This window comes from Sitophilus oryzae, unplaced genomic scaffold (genome assembly GCF_002938485.1).
Source record: "Sitophilus oryzae breed Bouriz unplaced genomic scaffold, Soryzae_2.0 scaffold_1582_pilon_pilon, whole genome shotgun sequence".
Lineage (NCBI taxonomy): Eukaryota > Metazoa > Arthropoda > Insecta > Coleoptera > Curculionidae > Sitophilus > Sitophilus oryzae.
This window is the reverse complement of record NW_022146261.1, coordinates 1,521,935-1,545,903: the sequence shown is the minus strand read 5'-3', so window position 1 is coordinate 1,545,903 and position 23,969 is coordinate 1,521,935. Positions and strand designations below refer to the sequence as shown.

At 35.0% G+C, this 23,969-nt stretch overlaps 1 protein-coding gene across 1 annotated transcript; it reads right to left on the bottom strand.

Moving 5' to 3' along the window:
- Positions 1 to 207: 207 nt before the first annotated feature.
- LOC115879580 lies at positions 208 to 3,607 on the bottom strand. The gene is made up of 2 exons (XM_030896475.1): positions 3,206 to 3,607; positions 208 to 664 (listed from the first exon to the last, which is right to left on the bottom strand). The coding sequence occupies exons 1-2, from the start codon at positions 3,508 to 3,510 to the stop codon at positions 208 to 210; spliced, it is 762 nt and encodes a 253-aa protein (XP_030752335.1). The 5' UTR covers positions 3,511 to 3,607.
- Between the last annotated feature and the right edge of the window lie 20,362 nt (positions 3,608 to 23,969).

Below are 23,969 nucleotides of genomic sequence, written 5' to 3'. Positions count from 1 at the left end.
CTTTATCGGGATATGTCTCTATATCTTTTGATAAGAAGCGCCATTTTGAATAGAGAATTCCGAATACACACTCGATACATTTTCGGGCTGTAGAGAGGCGTGTATTGAAATATTCTTTTCTTGGTGTGAGTACTCTGCGTGGATACGGCCGCATTAAGTATTTTTTCAATGGGTAAGCTTCATCACCAATTAAAACATTAGGCATTTTTATGTTTGATCCTGGCAGTTCTTGATCTGGAGGGACGCAAAATTGTTGGCTTCCAATAGGTTGAATAAAATTGACGCGATAAATGTTCCACCATCACTTTGCTTACCCCTGCCTCCTACTTCTATTGGCAGGAATTTTTTATCAGCATCAGCCACGCCTTGTAGTACTATCGAAAAGTATTTTAAATAATTAAAATAACTCGATCCTGAGTTTGGCGGACATTTTATTTGACAGTGTTTGCCGTCAATTGAGCCAAAACAGTTGGGAAATTTCCATCGATTATAATAGTCTGATATTACTTTTTGTAAATGTTCCTCAGTAGGCACGGGCATATATTCTTGAACCAATTTACTCCAAATTATTCCGGCTGTTTCAAAAACTATCATACTTATCGTAGACTTGCCCATTCGGAATGAAAATGCTAGACTTCTGAATGAACATCCAGTAGCTAAATATCTAAAACAAAAACAATGGAATTAATTTTTCAAGGTAATACAGGCCATCAGGTTTATTGCCCCCTCCCCCGTCTATAGAATCCGCACAAGTTTTAATACGTATTCTATGCTGACCGACAAAAAAAAGTAACACAATCAAATTTCATACATACACCATTCAGAATATGCACTAGAATAGGTTATTGTTTTAGGTAATGTGGCGAAATCAAAGTGGAAGAACCTTAAGGATCAGTTCCGGCGCGAAAACCAAAAGATTCCTGTTTTAAAATCCGGATCAAAAGCATTACCAACTAAAAGTAAATGGCAGTACTTTAAAGCATGCAATTTTTAAGGGACTATACTACGCCTGCTCCAACTCAGGGTAATTTAAGTGATGTCGGACGTTCGAATGTCAATGAAACCCAATATGATAGTGAAAATACCGATGATGAAATAGAACATAGTACAAGTAATGACGAAAATGATGCAGATGTCACACTAAATATAAATACGTCCCTATTAGTGGCAACGCCATCAAAACACGCAGAATCAGCATCACGTAGGCGGCAGTCTGAAGCATCAACATCACGCTCGCAATCCCAGTTGTCAACATCGCACCCTTCAAGCAGTGCTTCTGTTAGATCAGATTGAAATTTCCAAATATAAGTAAAAAACTTATGAACTGGCAGTAAAGGTCCATTTAAAAATATGGCGCGAACCTTTAGTTCTGCCAGTAGGCCGCTTGGATCGCGACGGGCGCGTGTTTCCAAGCTTTAACATAGGACTTTTCATTTCTTTCAGTTAGTTATTCTGTGATGCACAGTTTCTCGGTTTATTTCATACGTTTTTTACTGTCCTCTCTTTGTTCAGTACATTATAAACGCATTGTACTCTTCTTACATACGGAAATATCGACCCAAGACTAACCTTTGCCAGCCCTTAGTATAGGCTTTTATAGGTATAGAGAATAGAGGACAACCGTTTAATTACTTGCTCGCATAAAAATAATAATCGGTTTTCAGATTAGTAATCTGCATTTTGGTTTAGTTTAGATGTAGGGTAGGAATATATTAATATAATATTGTGTGTCTCAGGCCAACATCTGAAACGGCTCCGCAGAGGCCGGAGAGCTGGCCTCTGCGGATCCTCGATATCAACCGTACCAAAGTTCATAGCAGAGCTAAGGTAGCAGGCCATATTCCATTGAAACCATGTCATAGAAAATATGAAACATAAACCATGCCTATTAAGAAGAAATATATCATTTTTTAGGAAACATTCTGAACAGGGCGTTTAAAATAATAAATATCAGACCAACAGATGGAGGACCAGCAGATGGAGCAACCAACACAAGAAGGTAATTTACACCAAGATACTCAAATGGTTTTTGACAGCAAATTTGTATGAATTATTTAACGAAAATTTATGTATTCCAGGAGAAGGTCCTCAAATTCTATGATCGAAGGAACTCCGCAGCGCCCAGCAAAAGATCGTACAGGTTTGTAAAAGAAATTAATATTTTATTATTAATAATATCTTTGGGCACGGCAGTACAGGAACGCTGTAATTCTACGATTTCGTAAAGTATTCAGGACAATAAAGCGGTCGTCAATTGCATTTTTCTTCCGGAACCCACTCGTTTGGTGAAATTTCCCGTTTCCATATACCGATTCCAGGCATCCTGGACTGTTCTTCGAGGTATACCCAGGGCATCGGACACATAACGTTGACTTCGATCATCCTCAATTAAAGTCATAATACGAGCAACATCCGTCACAGATAATGGCATTTTTTAATTTGACAATCGTTGATTGCAAATATTCATAAATCCCTTTTCGTCTATGTCGCCTTGATTATTTACAGATAAAACTTTCTGACTGTGAAGCATTTTTCCGAGTCGTTCGTTTAACAGCAGCGTATCTCCAATACAAACAGAGATAATGTCGTGATTAAAAAAATAAAATGCTCACAAAAGATGAGGCTACAATGTGATTTGATTTAGCAATAGCTACTACAGCTGCTACACCCTACAGGGTGTTACAAAGTTCGGGCAAAAAACTTCGTCTTATTGTTGTGCCCATGTAGAGTTTTTACAACGTCGCATCCCTCAAAAACGAAACGCCCAAAATCTCAACCATCAATACTTGGAGTTACAGAAAAAAAAAGTTACTTTGTTGGAAAAAGAAGTTAAGAGAGGCGATGAACCAGAAAGTGCAGATTTACATTTTTTCAGAAGTTTACTGCCATATATGGAACGTCTATCGCTTGTTGACAAATTAGAGCTCAGAAGTACTATAAAAACAACAATTAGTATTCGATAAATTTAAAGAAAACATGATTCAACGGCAGCCACCGGAGCAACAAAAACAGAAGTTGTTACAAAGCCAATCCCCATTATTGGATGAAACACCAACATATCATGAACTTTCACCCATCAGCCAAACCCAACTCACACCACAAGCGTTACCTCTACTAGCATATGAAAATAACTACTTCCCCAGGGACATGGAAGAAGACGAGTTTAACAAAAGTGTAAACTTTAACTAGTTTCTTTTTTACTTACCTTATTGTAACCACTAATCGTTCTTCAATAGAAATTGGTTTTCCAAAGTTGGTAGTTTTTTTCACAATACTCGTTTTAATTTTATCCAGTAGTAAATAAAATGTGTGTATACTCATTCCAAGGTACTGGAAAACCCTCTCTGGGTATTTTCGCAAATGTTTATACAAATGATGATATTCCCCGTATGCTTTTCTGTATCTATTGATGGGATGTACACCATATTTCCTTTTTTTCTTTAAAAATGGGTCTAAAAATACATCATCTTCCAAAAAAAGGGCAATTCGACGCGCTCGTGTGAGAGGCATGACGAAAACTAATTTGTAAATCGCTTTTCTGTGGACAGGTTCTCGCCCGTCGCTCGCTATATTGTCGTCCACGATATATCGCTCGAGATAAATCGCTCGCAAGCGTGCCCGCAGCCTAAAGCTTTGTCCTACGTGGGAGACAAAAGCGAGCGAGCGACGCGTGCGACAACAGAGGACGATGAGCGCGACTAGCTCGACATATTTAAATTGCCTACGATGCCGCTTCAGTCGCGCGACTCTCCTACCTAGGACAGTTTCGTAAGAAAACGTTATTTGATAAATATGCGTCGCTCGCACCGCCCGAATCGCGCGCTTTTGTCTCCCACGTAGGACGAAGCGAAAAATACCTCTCCAAATTATTGCCAGGCCTATTTTCTTTGAATTTTGCAAAGAATCACCAGAAAATACTAAACTAATTACCCGGAAGTACAAAAATTAAATTGGAAATTTAAATAATACCGTAATTTTATTTACTGATAAACAGCTTCATATTTGTCATAATTTGTCTTTCACTATGATAGACGGTAAAGTCGCCCAGGTCATAACAGAAACATTTTCTGCAACATGTTGTACAATTTGTAAAGTTAAACCGTCGGATATGAACAGCCTTAGTAAAGTTATGGAAAGAGCAGTGGACGAAAGTGCTTACCAATATGGCCTATCCAATTTGCACAATCAAATTCGCTTTATGGAGTGTATTTTACACATAATAGATTACCATTTAGAAGATCGAGTGCTCGTACCAAAGAAGAGAAGGATCTTCTGAAAAATACCAAAAAGAGAATCCAAAATGAACTAAAAGAAAAGCTTGGTGATGATGTACCGCGGCAAGGAGTAGGCAGTTCAAACGATGGCAATACTGCTAGAAGATTTTTTCGAGATTTTGACCTTGTTTCAGACATAACTGGAGTTAGTAAGGACATTATTCAAAAAATGTCTGTTACTTTGCAAGTTTTGGTGAGCGAACATCCTATTGACGAAGAAAAATTTAAACATTTTTGCTACGAAACTGCTCAACTTTATGTTTGTCAATACAGTTGGTATTATATGCCTTCATCTTTACACAGAGTTTTGATTCATGGTACTGCCATCATTCAATCAGCGACTTTACCAATCGGCCAGCTTAGCGAAGAAGCTGCGGAAGCAAAAAATAAATACTTCAAGATATTTCGAAAGGACAGTAGTAGAAAATGCTCAAGAACTGCAACGAATGAAGGTGTTTTGCACTCCCTTCTTATTTCGTCTGATCCGTATTTGGCAACTTTACGTCACAAATTTAAACAAAGTAAACATATGGAGTTGGACCAAGAAGCCAAAGAACTTTTGATTTTATAGGAATCCTGTAGAGTATTAGATAGGTAATAACCAAACCAAACCCTATATTATTTTAATTTTCTTTTTTGCATTGTTGCCGTTCGATTTTAATTATTGATAAAAAACATTTTATGCGCTTTTAAAAATCCCCTAGCAAATAATTATGATATATCTAAATGTTTGCAAACTGCTAATTTTATCCAAAAAAATCCTTATGGGTTTTTCGCCACTGCACTGCAAGAAAAATCTACAAAATAAAAAAAAGAGGCTTTTTTAATTCAATCTAATAAAAATAAATGTATTGCTCATGCATCTGTAGATGTTAGTAATGTATGGCAATCGCTTCTTTGATTTTAAAGAACATAAAAATCTACAAAATAAAAAAAATAAAAGAGGCTTTTTTAATTCAATCTAATAAAAATAAATGTATTGCTTATGCATCTGTAGATGTTAGTAATGTATGGCAATTGCTTCTTTGATTTTAAAGAACATTACATAAATAAACATAGCATACGTGAAATTTAAAAATAATCATACAGAAAGTTTGGACTTTTTGGTTTTACCTTATTAAGAGTTATTATGAGTTCAGATCGAACAGTCATATGAGACGGTCGTGCTTTCGTTTCGTTTGTGGACCGCCGGTATTGAACGTTTGTTTTGTTTTGTTTTGTTTGGATTTGTCGTGTGTTGTTATTCGGTCTTGACCCGACCCGGTTCAGTTCGCTAGTTTTCGCTGAACGTGCGTTTCTGCTTTATTTTATATAATTATTTTTATATAGATATTTTTTTAAACGTGACCTAGCTTCGTTGACATTGACACTGTTTTTATTATTGAACTATACTGTCTTGTTTAATTTAATATTTTCCGATTTTGCTGTTCCTTTACACTTCCAGATGGCAGATTTTAAGTGTGATTCGTGCCAAAAAACCATCTCGGAAAAGGACAAATATAGACTTCGTTGTAGTGGGGAGTGACCTGTACTGGGCTGGACAAGACAACCACAAAAGTGATCCACCAGCAAAAGTTCAAAAATATTAGGTTTTTCTGCAATGTTTGTGATTCTCCCACGATGAAATATCTCCATGACAAAGTTTCACAGCTTCAGAAATCACAGATCCCTCTAGAAACTGTTGAAGGTCTGGGAACCTGTTTAAAAAGGAACAACGACCTGCTTCCAGTCATAACTGAAATCTATGACATATTGAGTTATCATGACTCCAAATGGAAGTCTTTATACAAAAAAATGGATGATATTCACTGCCACCACTCCAAAATTTCGGAAAATGGTCAACAATCTTTATTTCATTCGATCAGTGAAATAAAACAAGAAATACTCAACCTATCATCCATTTTTATGGACTTTCAGGATGAGTCTGTTAGGGTCCAGGTTCATGACTCTTCAAAGGTAGATCTTTTGAAGGAAGTCAGTGAGCTGCGTAGGAGCGTAAATCAGATGGCAACCACAATAGAAAAGTTTGCTGCCCAAGGCAAGCAAAATAATAGGAGTAGCCCACCAGCAATAAAAAAGTCAACTTCGACTCAGACAGATTGCCAAGCCTCAGTGGGTGTCACTTCTTCTAAAGTCAGTACTCCCCCACCTCACAAACCCTCCATTAGAAAAGCCTGGCATTATGTCGTTGTGTCCAATATCCCATCTCCCTTTACGGCAAACCAACTGGCTCACTATATCAAGGATAAACTTGGAACTTCGGACTTTATTCGTTGCTTTCCTATGCTTAATAGTGAGGACAGTTCACTCTCAAAATTCAAAGTTGGAGTGCAGAATATAAGGCACCTAGAGCGGCTGCTTGATATAAGTATGTGGCCCCCAGGAATTGAAGTAGTCAATAGCAATGTCCAACCATCTTTGACTCCCTCGGAGGTATCGCCGCAAAAATCAAGATCTTCTGCCATGGGATTTCAACAGCCTAAGATTTCCACTTTGGAGAAACGAAGCCTTCCACAATCTTCCAATTTACCTACAGATCTAGCCAAGGAGGTCAAATACGTTAAAATTGGTTCAGACAGGGAGGCTATAGCTGCGAGTAAGTCCTTTGGGCAGCAGGAGGCGAAAAATATTATCAATAAGCATCCAAGGGAAGGTGAGGTGCTGAGTTTGGACCCAATGACTCCACCTATTGTGCGGTTATCGCGTGAATCGGACACGGCCAATGGACGTTATTTGTTGGCGAGACTAAGGGACCCTTCGATATTGAAAGCTGTCAGGCTATTCCTTGCGTACCTCCATGACCAACCCCCCAGTGCGTGTTTTGAGGGACACACCAACACCAGCATCAAGTTGGCGCTAGCATCGGAAGGTCTCCCATGCGACATGGACTCCCTGCGCAAGTTGTTTTATCGCTTCCACGACGCGTATGGCATTGGCGTGGCTGAGGTTGAGGCAGATCTCTCCGCCTTCAGGACCTTTTTCTCATCAGAGAAGCTATTTCACCTTCAGAAGTCTAGGGAAAGCCACAGCAAGTATTTTTCCAGTGGCTCTCCATCTAAAAATAAAAATTTTTAATTCATTTGACGCGAACAGAGGATCAAGCACCCTCTGATAAATCGGACGATAGCAAGCTAGGTATTTTTCTTATCAATGTTCAGTCCTTAAGACACAAAACAGATGAATTATTTCTTTTATTGGAACAGCTCAAATTTCCTGAAATCATTGCCATAACGGAACATTGGTTAAATACCGATGAGCCCGTGTTTGTGAAAAATTACACAACAATAGCTAGATTTAATAGAAGTAATTTATCTCATGGAGGTACTATGATAATGTCTACCAACAAAAACCTTACGGCAATAACAAAATTTGATCACTTATTAGCCGAGAAAATGTTTGAATTTTCTATCATCTACCACATTGCTTATGACCTCTATATTGTTTGTATTTATAGAACACCTGACGCAGATATGCATATGTTCTTTCAGAAATTACTGAGTTTGCTAGAGTCCCTGCCTGTGAATAGCAGGTTGATCTTGTGTGGTGACCTAATATTGACTTCTCCAGTGTGTGTGATGCTCGGGTATCTCTCCAGTCTATCTTCGAGACTTTTGGTGTAGTAATGCATGTTAATGCACCAACAAGAATCACTAGAACTTGTTCTAGTACTATAGACTATGTCGTGTCATCCTTTGATCCAGAATTGGTTGACTGTACTGTGTTGAACTCAGGCTTCTCTGATCATGAAGGAGTATTAACAAAATTTTCCATAAAATCCGAGAGTAGAAACACTTTTCGTAAATTAGGACGTATTTTTTCGGAAAAAAACTTTATAAATTTTAAGCAGCTTTGTCTAACAACAGATTGGCATGTCATCTCTGGTGATGTAGACACTGAAGTTTCCAGATTTACACAAACATTATCTGGTCTGGCATCCAAAGCCTTTCCTCTCAGGCCTGTCAAAATTAAACATCATAAACCCTGGACTATTAAGGGCCTACGTACATCTGCAAAAAACATGCGCTCTTTATCTCACCTAAAAAATTCTCGGATAGTGTCTTCTTTCACGAGTACGTGAAACTTTACAGGAAAATTTACCATAAGACTATAAAAGCCGCCAAGGACATCTATTACAATAGGAGGTTGACTGAGTCCGGTAATATTGCCAAAGAAACATGGTCGATTGTGAATGACTTGAGGAGTAAGGTTTCTTCGTCCAACATAACCTCAACTTCACCTGAGGACCTAAACAATTACTTTGTGAATGTGGCGAAGAATATAGTGAATACTATCTCACCCTCCCTTGATCCTCTATCATTTCTCTCTGACTATAATGTTAATTTGCACAGTTTCTTCCTTACGCCTGTGGGGTTGGCAGAGCTTCGCAATACATTAAATGATATTAAAAATAAATTTTCAGCAGGGACTGACGGACTTACTCTTAAAATGTTCTCTAGTATGCCGGAATGTACATTAAACCATCTTTCAGCCTTAATTAATATGTCATTTGAAGATGGTGCTTTTCCAAATTGCCTTAAGTCGGCGATAATTATTCCTTTGCATAAAGGAGGTGATAAAGAGCAAGCTTCCAACTATCGTCCAATTGCACTCCTTCCCACGTTATCGAAGATCATGGAGAGACTGGTTAAAAAGAGGCTTGTATCATTTCTTCTAAAATACAAAATACTCACCCCCTTTCAGTTTGGGTTCTTGAGTAACAAATGTACAAATGACGCTATGTTTTCGCTGTTTAATAATGTATACTCCAGTCTGAACAACCGTCTCGTTACAGCAACAATTTTCTGTGATTTCTCGAAAGCTTTCGATTGTGTTAATCATAACATCTAACTAACAAATTGCAGTACTATGGTATCAGGGGAACGCCTCTTGAATGGTTTAAGTCCTACCTTAACAACAGAAACCAGCGTGTGAGGGTTGATAAGACTGTGTCTTCTTGCAAGCCAATAGAATGCGGAGTACCTCAGGGCTCAGTGCTAGGTCCTATTTTGTTTCTGTTGTTTATCAACGATATTGCTAGTCTGGACATCAGTGGTAAAATCTGTCTCTTCGCGGATGATACTTGTTTCACATGGAGCAGCCCGGACACCACGGCACTTCATAGAACCATTTCCAGTGACTTAATCAACATAAAAACATGGTGCGATTCTAATTATCTGTGTCTCAACGTCTCTAAAACTAAAGTCTTATCATATAAAAGTACGTTGCTACCTTTTCAACTTGATAATACCACCATTGACGTCGTTGATTCTGTGAAATTTTTAGGCCTTGTTGTGGACAACTATTTAAAATGGGATTTGCAATCGATGCTTTAGCTAAAAAATTAAGTTCTGCCTGTTTCGCACTTAGATCAGTTGCTAATGTGCTTAATTTGTCAACATCTAGGACAGTCTATTATGCCCTTTATGAGTCGCATCTCCGATACGCACTTCCATTCTGGGGTGCGTGTTGTGCGACTCAATTTGAGCGTATCTTCAAATTACAAAAGAGAGCTGTGCGATATTCACTGAGGCTAACCAGTTGTGCTCACTGCCGGGACTTGTTTAGAAGATATAAAATATTAACTCTTCCTTCCCTATTCATACTCGAATCCGTCTGCCTAGTTCGCAAGCACGTATCGAGTATTTCTCTAGAGCCAGTTCATGGCTATCCAATTAGGAACGCAGAGCATAACATGTATCTGCCAACCCCTCACTCTGAGTTAGTAAAGAGTTCCCAATTGTACAATGCAAAAAAAAATGCACTATCATCTGCCATCTGAAATTAATTCCATTTCATCCTTTCCTGCATTTCGCAGAGCCTTGAGATCATACTTACTGGAGAAAGCCTTTTACGCGGTTAACGATTTTTTTATTAATATCTAGGGTTCTAAATTTAACACACATTCACTAAATTTAAGAAATGATTTTGTTTTCTATCCATTTAAATTTAGTATTGACATTATATACAGTTGTTTATTTACATGTATGTTTATATTTTATTTATATTTAATTAAATAAATTTTTGACAATGTACAATTTCTATAATTGTATAAAGTATTGTTTTAGTTTTGTATGTTTGCTGTTAGTTTTATATGTTTTTCTATTGTTAAGTGAAGTTTTGTATGTTTTTTATATTCTTTTTTTTTAAGCTTTGTCAACAAAATTGTAAAATTTTTTTATGACAATAAAGCAATTTCTTAAGTAATTATCAGGTAGTAATTGTTAATTTTGAAGTTTAACTTAATATAATGTCATTTTAACAGAACGTCAACGATTTCTTGTAGACGTATCTGTTTTAAAAAGTAAAGTGTTCTCGAATAGTTCAATTTAAATATTTTAAATAGTTTTTTTTCTTGATTCTTTATATTTTTTTGCTTCCGACGACGGAAAGAGAAAACTTTCCGAAACGTTAAGCATTTTTTTCTTTATTAGGCAAATTTTTATTACTGTAAACACAACTTCTGACAAGCAGCGTCCGTTTAGGTTTAACGCAGAAGTGTTTACAAAAAATAACTATTTTATTTTGTAGATTTTTCTTGCAGTGCAGTGGCGAAAAACCCATAAAGATTTTTTTGGATAGATGAATCCGCCACATAGGTATAGACATTTTTTGCTAATTTTATATTGCTAATAACCTTAACTCACTAGGTATATAAAAATAAAAATAACCTACAGAAATCACAGACTACGGGCAATGAAGAAATCATATAATTTGAAAAAATTATGTTTTTGACATTATTATTATTATCAATTTAACTTTTTAGGATTTTTAAAAATAATTTTGTTTTTTCAATTTTTAAATTATGCAGTGAAGTAGAAATCGCTTTAAGTAGATTAATTTTTTTTGTATTATGACCTTTGACAGAAGCCATCAACAAAACCAAACAAAAACAAAAGCCCTAATTTTCAATAATTAATTCTCCTTATATGTCTTGTATTCACATGTTAGGTTCGATATTGCAAAATTCATAGTTCTGACTTTCAAATATAATATATCAGTTCATATTATCCATAAAAATTCAAAATTGTTTAAAAATTTCTATTTTTCATTTATTACTTATTGTGTTGTGAAGATCCTTATTAGCTACCTGTTTTATAAATTCACTTAATACAATATGATAAAATTTATGACGAAGCGGCCGGCAATATAATATCTTAACAGATAGCAACCGGCAACACTGTTTCAAGACTTTTTTACGACTCATTTTTGGTTTGGGAATTACCGGAATGATTTGCATTTTATCTTTATCTTTTACCTAGTGAGCTAGTGGTATCGAGTCGCAACGGCAACTGTTTTTGCTTGAATAATGTAAATAGCCATGGCTTCCAGGAAAAAGAGTGAAATATGGAATCACTTCGATTTCGATGTGGATGAGGGGAAAAATAAAGCAAAAGCAAAGTGTAATTATTGTTCTGTTTTTATAAATGTTTCCAAGGGATCAACAGGAAATATGACAAGACATACGCGTTCAAAACAAGTAGGTATGGCAGTGCTCCTTTTTATATTATCACAAATAAAATTAACTTCTTATTGGTGTGTTTATTTTAGGAATAGCCATCAAAAGAGATACCTCTGTCCTTTCCCCAACAGTCCCAATAAATAGAAGTATATTAGATAACGATAATAGTGATGAGACCAGAAATATGCCTAGCACTAGCACGTCAACTACGGTTCATCCAAATTTAAGAACACAGAAAACGGAAAGTATGGAAAATTTTATAGTAAGTGTTAAACCTGTACCTATAAACAAATCCAAACAGTTTGATGAACAACTCTTGCGCATGGTAGTAAAAGAATATCATCCATTTTCGGTTGTAGAAGACATTGAGTTTAAAAGATTTGTGAACATGTTATGCCCTGGTTATTCTTTACCCAATCGAAAAACTGTAGCAGATAGTTTACTTCGACAAACTTTTAATAAAGTTACGGAAAGAATTAAACAACAAATACATAAGGCTTTTGCAGTATGTCTTACTACGAATAGTTGGACGTCAATAACCAACGAAAATTTTACATCCATAACTGCGCATTGGTTGGACGATAGCGACAATAAAGATCTGAAACTGCATTCTAATTTATTAGACTGCGTTGTCTACAATGAACGTCACACAGCTGAAAATATTTGTAAACTTTTACAAGAAAGAATCGGAGACTGGGGAATTGGATATAAGATTGCGTCAATAGCTAGCGATAATGCACGCAACATTGTCGCTGCTATTAGGCTTGGAAACTGGCGACAGTTAAGCTGCTTTGCACATACGGTAAATCTTATTGTACAAAAGGGAATTAAATAAATTGAATCTACTCTTAACAAAATACGAAAAGTTGTAGAATACTTTAAAAGAAGTTCTCATGGCTTAAGTAAACTCAACCAAAGTCAAGAACAGATGGGCCTGCCTTTATAAAAGGAAAGATGCCATAATATCAACTTTAGCCCTCTTGGAACACGAAATAACTTCTAATGCTAAGGAATGGGACATGATGCAGCATGCTGTTAATATTTTGAAAATTTTCAATGACGTAACTCGTGAAATAAGCGCAGAAAAAAATGTAACAATTTCAAAAATATTTTTATTTGTTAATTTGATGAATTAAATTGACCTATATTTAATAAAATAAGAACGGCAAAAGAGACATGGTTGAAGGAGAGATGTATAGAGGCCGAAAATCTCAGTCACCTTGGAGACAGTTTCCATCTTCACAAGAAAGTGAAAGAGATAGCTGGGTTACATCATAATAAATCAATAACCCTAACTAAAACTGATGAAAATAAAATTATAACGGAAACAGAAGAACTATTGCAAACTTGGAGAAATTATACCATTAATCTTTTCAACGACGAAAGATCAGAAAACCCTGCAACTGAGATTCCCATGCCATCAGGACCAAGCATATTGGAAAGTGAAATTATTCATGCGATTAGATTAATGAAAAACAACAAAACTCCTGTGATATGTATTCGGAAACGTTCCACTTAATTAATGAACTAAAAACTATAGTACACCTTTCAATAACATCAATAACACTTTTCAATAACATCTGTGACACCGATCACATCCCTGAAGACTGGCTTCGTTCTACGTTTATCACGCTGCCCAAGTCAAGTAACGCAACTTCGTGTAAAGAGTATCGTCTTATTAGTCTAATGAGCCACTTTCTTAAGCTCTTTTTACGAGTACTGCATACAAGACTCTACAAAAAATGTGAGGAAGTAAGTGGAGAAAGTCAATTTGGATTTAAGAACGGCTTTGGTACTAGAGAAGCCATATTCAGTCTTCAAACTTTAGTACAGAATTGCCAAGATCAGAGTAAAGATGTCTTCATGTGCTTTATAGACTATGAAAAGGCGTTCGATAACGTTAAACATAACCTCCTTATATCATACCTCAGAGACTTGGGACTTGATGGAAAATATGTAAGGCTCATCAGTAATTTGTATTGGAACCAAAAAGCTGAAATTTGTATACATAGCGTGGGAGTAACAGAAGATTTTGAAATAAAAAAGGGGGTAAGGCAAGGGTGTATTCTATCTCCAATGTTGTTCAATTTATATGTGGAAAGAGCATTCACTGAGTCAATCTCCGATAGTCCCATTGGTTTGAAAATAAATGGTATTCCAATTAATAATATCCGATATGCGGATGACACAGTGATATTGGCAGACAATGCAATTGATCTCCAAATCTTTCTAAATAAGGTTGGAAAATAAAATTATAACGGAAACAGAAGAACTATTGCAAACTTGGAGAAATTATACCATTAATCTTTTCAACGACGAAAGATCAGAAAACCCTGCAACTGAGATTCCCATGCCATCAGGACCAAGCATATTGGAAAGTGAAATTATTCATGCGATTAGATTAATGAAAAACGACAAAACTCCAGGGCCTGATGATATGTATTCGGAAACGTTCCACTTAATTAATGAACTAAAAACTATAGTACAGCTTTTCAATAACATCTATGACACCGATCACATCCCTGAAGACTTGCTTCGTTCTACGTTTATCACGCTGCCCAAGTCAAGTAACGCAACTTCGTGTAAAGAGTATCGTCTTATTAGTCTAATGAGCCACTTTCTTAAGCTCTTTTTACGAGTACTGCATACAAGACTCTACAAAAAATGTGAGGAAGTAAGTGGAGAAAGTCAATTTGGATTTAAGAACGGCTTTGGTACTAGAGAAGCCATATTCAGTCTTCAAACTTTAGTACAGAATTGCCAAGATCAGAGAAAAGATGTCTTCATGTGCTTTATAGACTATGAAAAGGCGTTCGATAACGTTAAACATAACCTCCTTATATCATACCTCAGAGACTTGGGACTTGATGGAAAAGATATAAGGCTCATCAGTAATTTGTATTGGAACCAAAAAGGTGAAATTCGTATACATAGCGTGGGAGTAACAGAAGATTTTAAATTAAAAAGGGGGGTAAGGCAAGGGTGTATTCTATCTCCAATGTTGTTCAATTTATATGTGGAAAGAGCATTCACTGAGTCAATCTCCGATAGTCCCATTGGTTTGAAAATAAATGGTATTCGAATTAATAATATCCGATATGCGAATGACACAGTGATATTGGCAGACAATGCAATTGATCTCCAAATCCTTCTAAATAAGGTTAACAGTGAAAGTCAAAGACTGGGTTTAAACATAAATACTACAAAAACAAAATTTATGGCTGTTAGCAGAAACAATATTCCGAACACCAGAATTTACTTAAATGGAGAGGTCATCAAGCAGGTCACACAATTTAAATATTTGGGATGCATGGTTAACGAAACGTGGGATCCGGATCAGGAGATCAAATGCAGGATCGAACAAGCAAGATCTACTTTTCTGAGACTGCGAAGATTTCCCACAGATAGGAATTTGAACTTCGGCCTTAGATACAGAATGGTGAAGTGCTATGTCTGGTCCGTTTTGTTATATTGTGTGGAAGCATGGACACAGGAAGGTAGCAACAATAAACCGAATTGAAGCCTTCGAAATGTGGACCCTACGACGAATGCTAAGAGTACCCTGGGTCAACGTGTTAGGAATGAAGATATTCTCAGAAGAGCTGGTCTGGAACAACGTGAACTCTTCGAAATCATCAAGAAGAGGAAAATAGCCTATTTGGGACACATACTACGTGGAGAACGCTATCACTTTCAGCGTCTGATTCTCCAGGGTAAAATAGAGGGGGGCAAAAGGGGGATAGGACGAAGGAAGCTATCCTGGCTGAGAAATATTCGTCATTGGACAGGCATACAGGACTTCCAAGCACTCCAAGTCGCGGCAGTTAACAGAACCATCTGATGAGGAAGAAAAAGATGAACGCCTACGCAGGAATCTGCACGGCACCTTAAGAAGAATATTTAGGACGGACATATCCTGTTCAATCCTGTCCAAACTTTGACTAATCTCGGTGCATTTCTTACATGGGGATCAGTTTGGAGGTACATGTTGACGAGTAAGCAGTGTTAGAACGGCAAAAATTGCAAAGGTGTAAAGTGAAAAATAATTGAATATCGAGAATTTGGCAAAAAGTCGGACTATGGCGTACGGTTGGAAGGTGAGTGTCTATTTTTTTGAATTTTTATTTTTTATTGCTGAAATTGCCATAAATGTAATCTTAAATGAATGTTACATTGTTTTTTTTATTGATTTCAAAAAATTTTTGCTATATAGAATGATCTACAGGGTGTCAAATGTTCATGTCCTATATTTAGGTCAATAGACATATAGGATACTATGAATTTTTTTAGGGGATTTTCCTTGCATGAGGCATTGGCAATGCTTGAGGAAGATAAGGTCAATGCTGATTCTATTACGTTGCTACCACCAAACAATGCTTGTGGCAACATCACGGATGAAGATTCTGGGGCTGAGGATCAACTCGACATAAATAATTTGCCACCAAGTATGATCCAAAGTCAGGTAGAAGTTAACATTCAGAAGGTAACCAAATACCTTTTTAATGAATCCGATTGCCAGCCTTCCACATCACGACAATCAAAACCATCGCTTTCAAAGCCAGTAGAGTTCTGGTATTGTTCGATATGTGATACCGACCAACAGATGGACATGCGGTTGTGCTCCACGTGTCTGACATACTACCATGAAGAGTGTGTCGGACTAACAGCAGATGAAGAAGAAGCTTGAAAACAGAAGCTTGGAGCCGATGAAACAGAAGCTTGGAGCCAAAAACTCATAATAAGACATTTAGATGCAAAAACAGCATTCTTAAATGGAGAACTAACAGAAGAAATTTACATGAATCAGCCCGAGGGATTTGAAAAAGAAAAAGGTCTTGCTTGCAGACTAAACAAGAGCCTTTACGGGTTAAAACAATCTGACAGAACTTGGAACCTGAAACTTGATGAAGTACTTACAAAAGATAAGTTTCGAAAAAGCAGTATTGATGCATGTATATCATCAAGAGTGTCAATGATCAAAGGGTTTACATAATAATATATGTGAATGATATATTGACTGCAGCAAAAGATGGCCGAATAATTGACACGATTGAAGAAAATCTTAAACGTTATTTTGAAATAACAAATTTGGGACTACTGAAGAACTACTTGGGAATAAAGTTTGTAAGAAGCGATCAAGGAACATACAGTCTCAATCAAGCGGAGTATATAGACAAGTTGTTAAACAAGTTTGGGATGAAAGATTCAAAAGATTCAAATATTCCGTTGGATGTTGGATATTATAAACTAGACAGGCTAGAACCTAAGAAAAATAATGAAATATACCAACGATTGATCGGAGGATTGTTGTACGTTGCCGTGAATACAAGAGCAGATATATTAAGCAGCGTAACAATATTAAGTCAACACAATAAGGATCCCAAAGAAGTAGATTGGAAGGAAGCAAAAAGAGTTTTAAGATATTTGAAGAAAACAAAATGCAAAAGATTGGTATTAGGAGAACGCAATACAGACAGCATATTATATGGATATGCAGATGCTGATTGGGTGGAAGATAAGGAGAATAGAAAATCGAACAGCGGGTACATATTCCTATTACGTGGTGCACCTATTAATTGGGGATGTAGAAAACAAAGTTGTGTGTCGCTATCGTCGACTGAAGCCGAATACATAGCACTAGCTGAAGGATGTCATGAATCAATTTAGTTGAAGCAGGCAGTAAAGGAGCTTACGGGTGTGGAACCAAAAGTAGTTATGTACGAAGATAACCAAAGCTGTCTAAAGCAACTGGCAAATCATAAATTCAGCAATCGAACAAAGCACATCGATACAAAGTATCACTTTGTAAAGGAGTTGTAAGAGAATCGGACCATTGATTTTAAGTATTGTCCGACTGAAGACATGATAGCTGACTTGTTGACCAAACCGCTAAATAGGGTAAAGTTGGAATACCTGAGTACCAGAGCTGGCCTGTTTGACTGATTGCAAATTAATTATAGTTGTGGGGGGTGTTGGAATCTTATATTCAACAATAATAATTGAAGTTTAAATAAACAGTTTTTGTGCGGCATCTAAAAATAAACAAGTTTATTTGATTCATATTTTTTATCAGCTATCGGTTTGTGAAACTCGACAAGAATGCATACCTATCAGTTCTTTTTAATATTATATTTTTTATTATTATAGGGGAATTTTTGTGTTCGTCTGAAAGAGTATCACGTACAAAACGTACACGATTTTATTTTCTTCATGTATTTTTTGATTATTTCGGTTAAATAAAAATCACATTGTTCCAAGTTGTACCTTTTATTATCTCTAATATCTAATAGTAAGTTCAGTTTATATTTTTTTTAAATAAAGTTTTGAAAAAATTCATGATTTTGCTTAGGTGGGCCATATACATTATACCCCCCCTACCTTACTATAATCCTATTACTATCCTACTTTCAAAAATATCAGCAATCCTATGATGGAATAACATAGAATCCTGCATCATAATACAAATGTAGTCAACATATTATTTGATGTTGTAAGAACGTTTGGTGTGTGTTGCAGAGTTTAGTGTTTCGTAGGCATGTCGAAAAAAAAGTAAATTTTTGTATAATTATGGAACGTATGTCAAGGCACATTTAATTTTTAACAGAGGGATTGATAATTCTAAAATGAGACTATATATTTAAGTGCACCTTTTCAAAACAAATTTATTGAACTTCTAGGTAAATTAGCTCAAAATTAAAAGAGAAAAGTTTCAAGTTTCTCAAGAAAAAATTGTAGCTGAAATAAATGAAGCCCAATTTTTTACAATTATGGCGGATCACACATTTGATGTTTCAAATAAAGAAATTTTATTAAAATTTGTAGGTAAAGGTGTCATCAATCAGATAATCAGATTTCATCAATCAGATTTGTAGATAAAGGTGGGTATTCGAAGGAAAGATTGTTAAGTGTCATTGAAGTTTGACAGTTCCTTATTACGATGAAATTGTCTTAGTGGGTGATTTTAATATTGATCTCTTGGGGCGATCCACTGGTAAAGCAAAATTTCTTCAACTGCTTAAAACTTTTAATCTTGTTCAACATATAACTGAGCCTACACGTGTGAGTATTACAACCTCTTCTCTTATTGATTTTATCATATCTAGTATAAGTTTAGGGTGTAGTGATAATCAGTCTTCACCTATATCCGAAACATTATCTGATCATTATATAATAAGCGGCAATTTTAGCATAAATATGATTAATCAGGGTCCCCGGTTTAAAGAATTTAGAAATTATACGAACATTGATTTTGATGCTTTTGATAAAGACGCTAAGGACCTTCAGTGGGATCGTATACTCTATGTGACAGATATTAATGACAAAGTGAAGTTGTTAAATGACAATATATCTTACTTAATGGACAAACATGCACCTCTCAATCGAAAAACTATCAAAGAAAAACCTTATACACCCTGGATCACAGATAATATAAAATTTTTAATAAAACTAAGAGATAGAGCGCACTCTAGGCACATAAAGAATAAAACTATATCTTGTCTTCAATACTATAGAGAACTCAGAAATTATACGAAACACGCAATTATTCGTGAAAAAAATGCATATTTTAGCTCATTATCTAAATCCAAGAATCGGGACTTATGGGATAAAGCAAAAAAATTAAAAATTGTTAGCAATACCATTTCTGATTTACCCGATGAACTTGCCGATGCCAATATCCTAAATAATTATTTTGCCCAGTCCACTCATATATCTGATACAGTGTCCAAAGATTTGATAGACTATTACAAAAATACTACATATAATAAGGTTAATTCAGAATTAAATTTTAAACTGATAGACGAAAATATTTTGGTTAATATAATTAAGTCAATAAAATCTAATTCAGTTGGGGAAGATAACATTTCTATTACTCATATTAAATTTTGCTTTCCTTTTTGTAAGGATGTCATAGTACATATAATAAACACTTGTATTTTGCACAATGTTTATCCGGAAGTATGGAAAAAGTCAGTTATTAGACCTTTAGGGAAAATACCAAATCCTAAAGCACTAACAGACTTAAGACCTATTAGCATACTTCCCAGTTTATCTAAAGTTTTAGAAAGACATGTCTATAATCAGTTATATACATATTCGGACTCTTGTAATATTTTGCCTAATTGTCAGTCTGGATTCAGGAAAAATTTCAGCACAAGCACATAATAATAATAATATAAGTTTATTTTGCAAGAAATAATATAATATACAATACCTGATTAATTTAGTTAATAACATCAGATATAATATAGACAATAAAGAGGTTACTTGTCTAGCTTTGCTAGACTTTAGCAAAACGTTTGATACGTTAAGCCATAGCCTGCTTTTAGCAAAACTTCATTATTTTGTTTTTTCTAATAACTCCATTGACTTTTTCTCAGCATATCTCAATAATAGATCACACTGTGTAGCATTCTCCCATACTAATACGATACATAAATCCAAATATACTAAAATTATATCAGGTGTGCCCCAAGGATCAATTCTGGGGCCTGTTCTGTTTAATCTTTATGTTGCGGACTTGAAGAAGTATGTAATATATTCTAAGCTGCAGCAATACGCAGATGACTCGCAATTATATATATCTTTTCCATTTGAGAAACTTAAAGAAACACAATCACTATTTAATACAGACTTAAATAACATTTATGAGTATGCTAAAAATCATAATTTAAAATTAAATGCTTCCAAGTCCAATGTATTTTTTTTCGGGAATAAAATTTGGTAGACCTTGCATCTAATTCTTTTGTAGCTCATATAAGTAATAATGTATTGCCTATAGTTAACGAAATCAAAAATCTAGGTATATATTTCGATAGTCAATTAACATTTCAGACGCATATAGCTAAAAAAATCCAATCATCTTACATTTGCATGAAAAAATTATTTTATTTAAAGAAACACTTGACATCAAAAGTAAAGTATTATTTATGCAATGCACTTATCTTGTCTCTGTTTGACTACGGAGATACGGTGTATGGCGACTCATTGAAATCTAGTACTTCCAGGTCTATAAAAGGTTCAGAATATTTGCATGCGTTGGTCATTTAATATTACATTTAGAAGCCATATAACTCCACATTTAAATAATAATTTAATTTTATGCATGGAATATCGGCGACTGTGTCACATGCATTCACTGATTTATAGATTAATGGCAACCGGTGAACCATCTTATTTAAGACAATTGTTTAGCCTACAGTCTCACGATTATCCGACACGCAGCGCAGGTAATTTTAGAATTCCCTTACATAAATCTGCAAATTTTCAAAAATCTTTTAGTTATGTAAATAACTTAACTAAAAAATAATCTTCCTACATTTGTTAAAGAAAGTTCTCTGCGCCAGTTTAACAGGTATGTCAAAGGTAAGCTACTAGATAAACAAATAACAGATACGTAGCAACTCAAATGGGACAACTATTATATGACCGACCGCCAAGATAAATTTATTACAAATGGGCGACTTCGCGCATGCGTCTGTTCGTTTTTGATTCCCATCTTCTTGTCTTTTTTCCCCCTTCTGCGCCTGCCCGTTCTGTTCCATATTTTCCTTAGTTTAAATTATAACTGATTATTTTTTTTTATTATATGTATTATATTTAATATTTTACTTGTAGTTAAAATTATAATTTCAAATTGTTAGGTATTTTCTTATTACTTAGTTGGGTATTGTTTGTTGTTATATTAAGATTCATTAAATATATCCCAAGTATATATTTTATGATTTAAATTATGTCAGGATACACCTCACAGGCCATTGGAAAATGTGCCTTGTGCATCGGTTTTAAAAATCGCGGTGTATTCCTTTTTGTCGGTATTTATATATATTACATTTGTATATTAAAATGTATAACATTTAATACTGATAAATAAATATTTTGATTTGATTTGATTTGAAATATGTGTAGCTACTTTAGTATTTAAAAATAATTGAATATTCTATTAATATAAGTCTTGAATTCATGGTTTAATCATTACTTCAAACTTATGATAATTTTTATACTTTTGATCTAAAATCACGAATTTTCATAAATTTAATATTCTAGAATAAGATGCCTTATATCGACTTAACTTTAAGTAGCTTTGAAAATCGTTTTCAAAATGACTGCCCAAACGTCTACATTGGTCAAACAACACGATATCCAGAAAACCGGTTAAAAGGACATAAGTATGGTAAAAAAAAATAAAACTGCTGACTAAACATGAAACCACGACAAATCACAAAATGAATTATCAAGAGACCAAAATTTTAGCCACTGAATACAACAAACATAAAAGAGAATTTTTGGAAATGATCTATATTAAAAAAGAACCTGAACCTCTATGAATGATAGAACTGACATAAAAAACTTGAATCAAGTGTATTTTAGTCTGTTAAACTAATTTGTTAATTGTTTTCCCCCTGTTTAAAAAAAATCATGTATACTATATAAGAAGTAATATTTTGGAAACCATAAAAAGAACAGTTTTTTACATTTTATTGACGAACATATTACAACGAAGTATAAATTAAGTTTAGTACGATTTCAGCCGTAGTCAATATACATATAGATACTTTTAGTGTTACGAATGATAATTTTAAAAAATATGTGGTCATCTTTTGACAAGTTTATTAATTATAGTAAACATTATGTTATGTGTGTTTGTGAATTTTTTGTATGAGTTATACAAGTGAAATCTGCTGACGTAGTGCCGGTGCCGAATAGTGAGTGCTTAGTGTGCATGTTACGAATCGTTTTGTTTTTCTAACAGACATTATTTGATTCAGACAGATATTTGATTTGAAGTAATTTAGATCTATTAATTTTAACTTGTGTGTTTCTAATTTTCTTGTAACTTTAATGTATAAGTAAAATAAAGCTTTTATCAAAAGAAGATTGTGTCGTCTCGTATTATAAGTGGCGCAGTCGTAGGATACTCAGATCGTGTCACATCGAGTTGAACGAGTTTGTTTCTACAATTTACTGAGTATTCCGTGGTGATCTCGAACATTTCGGCAAAAACTGTCCCGCAGTGGTTCTTCAGACATCAAGAAATCCCTTCTATCGTAGAACCGGGCGGCGACAAGTTGCAAAGAACGTGAACATCGGAGCATTGGGACCACATCGCCCAATCTCGCAAGGGTAGGTGACCATTGGAGAAGACCAAATTGCTGATCCAACCACCATCCTTATAGAAGAGATGTACAGAATCTTCGTTTTATTAATGTAAGTGCAATTTAATGACAAGTATTGAAGATTTATCTGATTTTTTAGAAAAATTAAGTTTAAGTAATACCTCTTTAAGAGACTCTAGTGTAAGTTCAAACTCAAGTAATCTGTCTCACATTAATAACAGTAATTTAGTAACTATGAATAACTTTAAGCCTGAATTTCTTAACTGCGTACCAAATTTTGACGGAAATCCCAACGATCTCAATCGATATCTTGCTACATGTCAAAGTTTGTTCGATAATTTCTACATAACTACCGAACCCAATAACTTTCAGAATGTTTATCTTTTAAATTGTTTAATTGGAAAACTAAGTGGAAACGCAAAATTAGTAATTAATATTAGTAACGTTTCTACATGGAAAGAATTAAAAGAAACTCTTTATCGAAATTTTGCTGACCAACGGGATGAAGCCTGTTTGAATCGAGACTTAGTAATGTTACGACAATCGCCTAACGAAAGTCCTAACCAATTTTATGACAAAATTTTACATATTTTAAACCTTTTATGCTCGTTCGTTGATATACACGAGACTGAACAAAATTCGAAAAATTTGAAACGCAAACTATATACTGATCTAGCTTTGAAAACTTATCTTTCTGGTTTAAGAGAGCCTTTAGGTAATACCATTAGGTGTATGAGACCTACAGACTTACCCACCGCATTGCAATATGTAACACAAGAACACAATACCAAATATCTTCAAAATTTTCAAAACATCCCTAAGTTAACAGCGCCAGTTCATAAACCACCATTTTTCCAACCCCGATCATTCCAAATGTCTAATTTCGAACCCCAAAATTTTCACAATAATTTTCAACCACAATTTTCGCAAAACGGCCCAAGGCAAATTGCATTTAATATACACAAATCTGATAACTCTTTTTCAGAACGTCCAAGTTTTCCTTCCCAGCCAATTCCAATTCAACCTAATTTTAATATTATACCACATAGATTTCCAACACATTCTCAGGTATTTAGAAAGCCTAATCAAAATACTCACACCAATGTTTTTAAGCCGAACCCG

What these genes read in the sequence shown, in the direction of transcription:
- LOC115879580 (XM_030896475.1), bottom strand. Translation starts at nt 3,510, where the DNA reads ATGCCTCTCACACGAGCGCGTCGAATTGCCCTTTTTTTGGAAGATGAT. An exon ending in CGATTAGTGGTTACAATAAG is followed by an intron (nt 665 to 3,205) that starts GTAAGTAAAAAA and finishes TTTTTGTTTTAG; the next exon opens with ATATTTAGCTACTGGATGTT.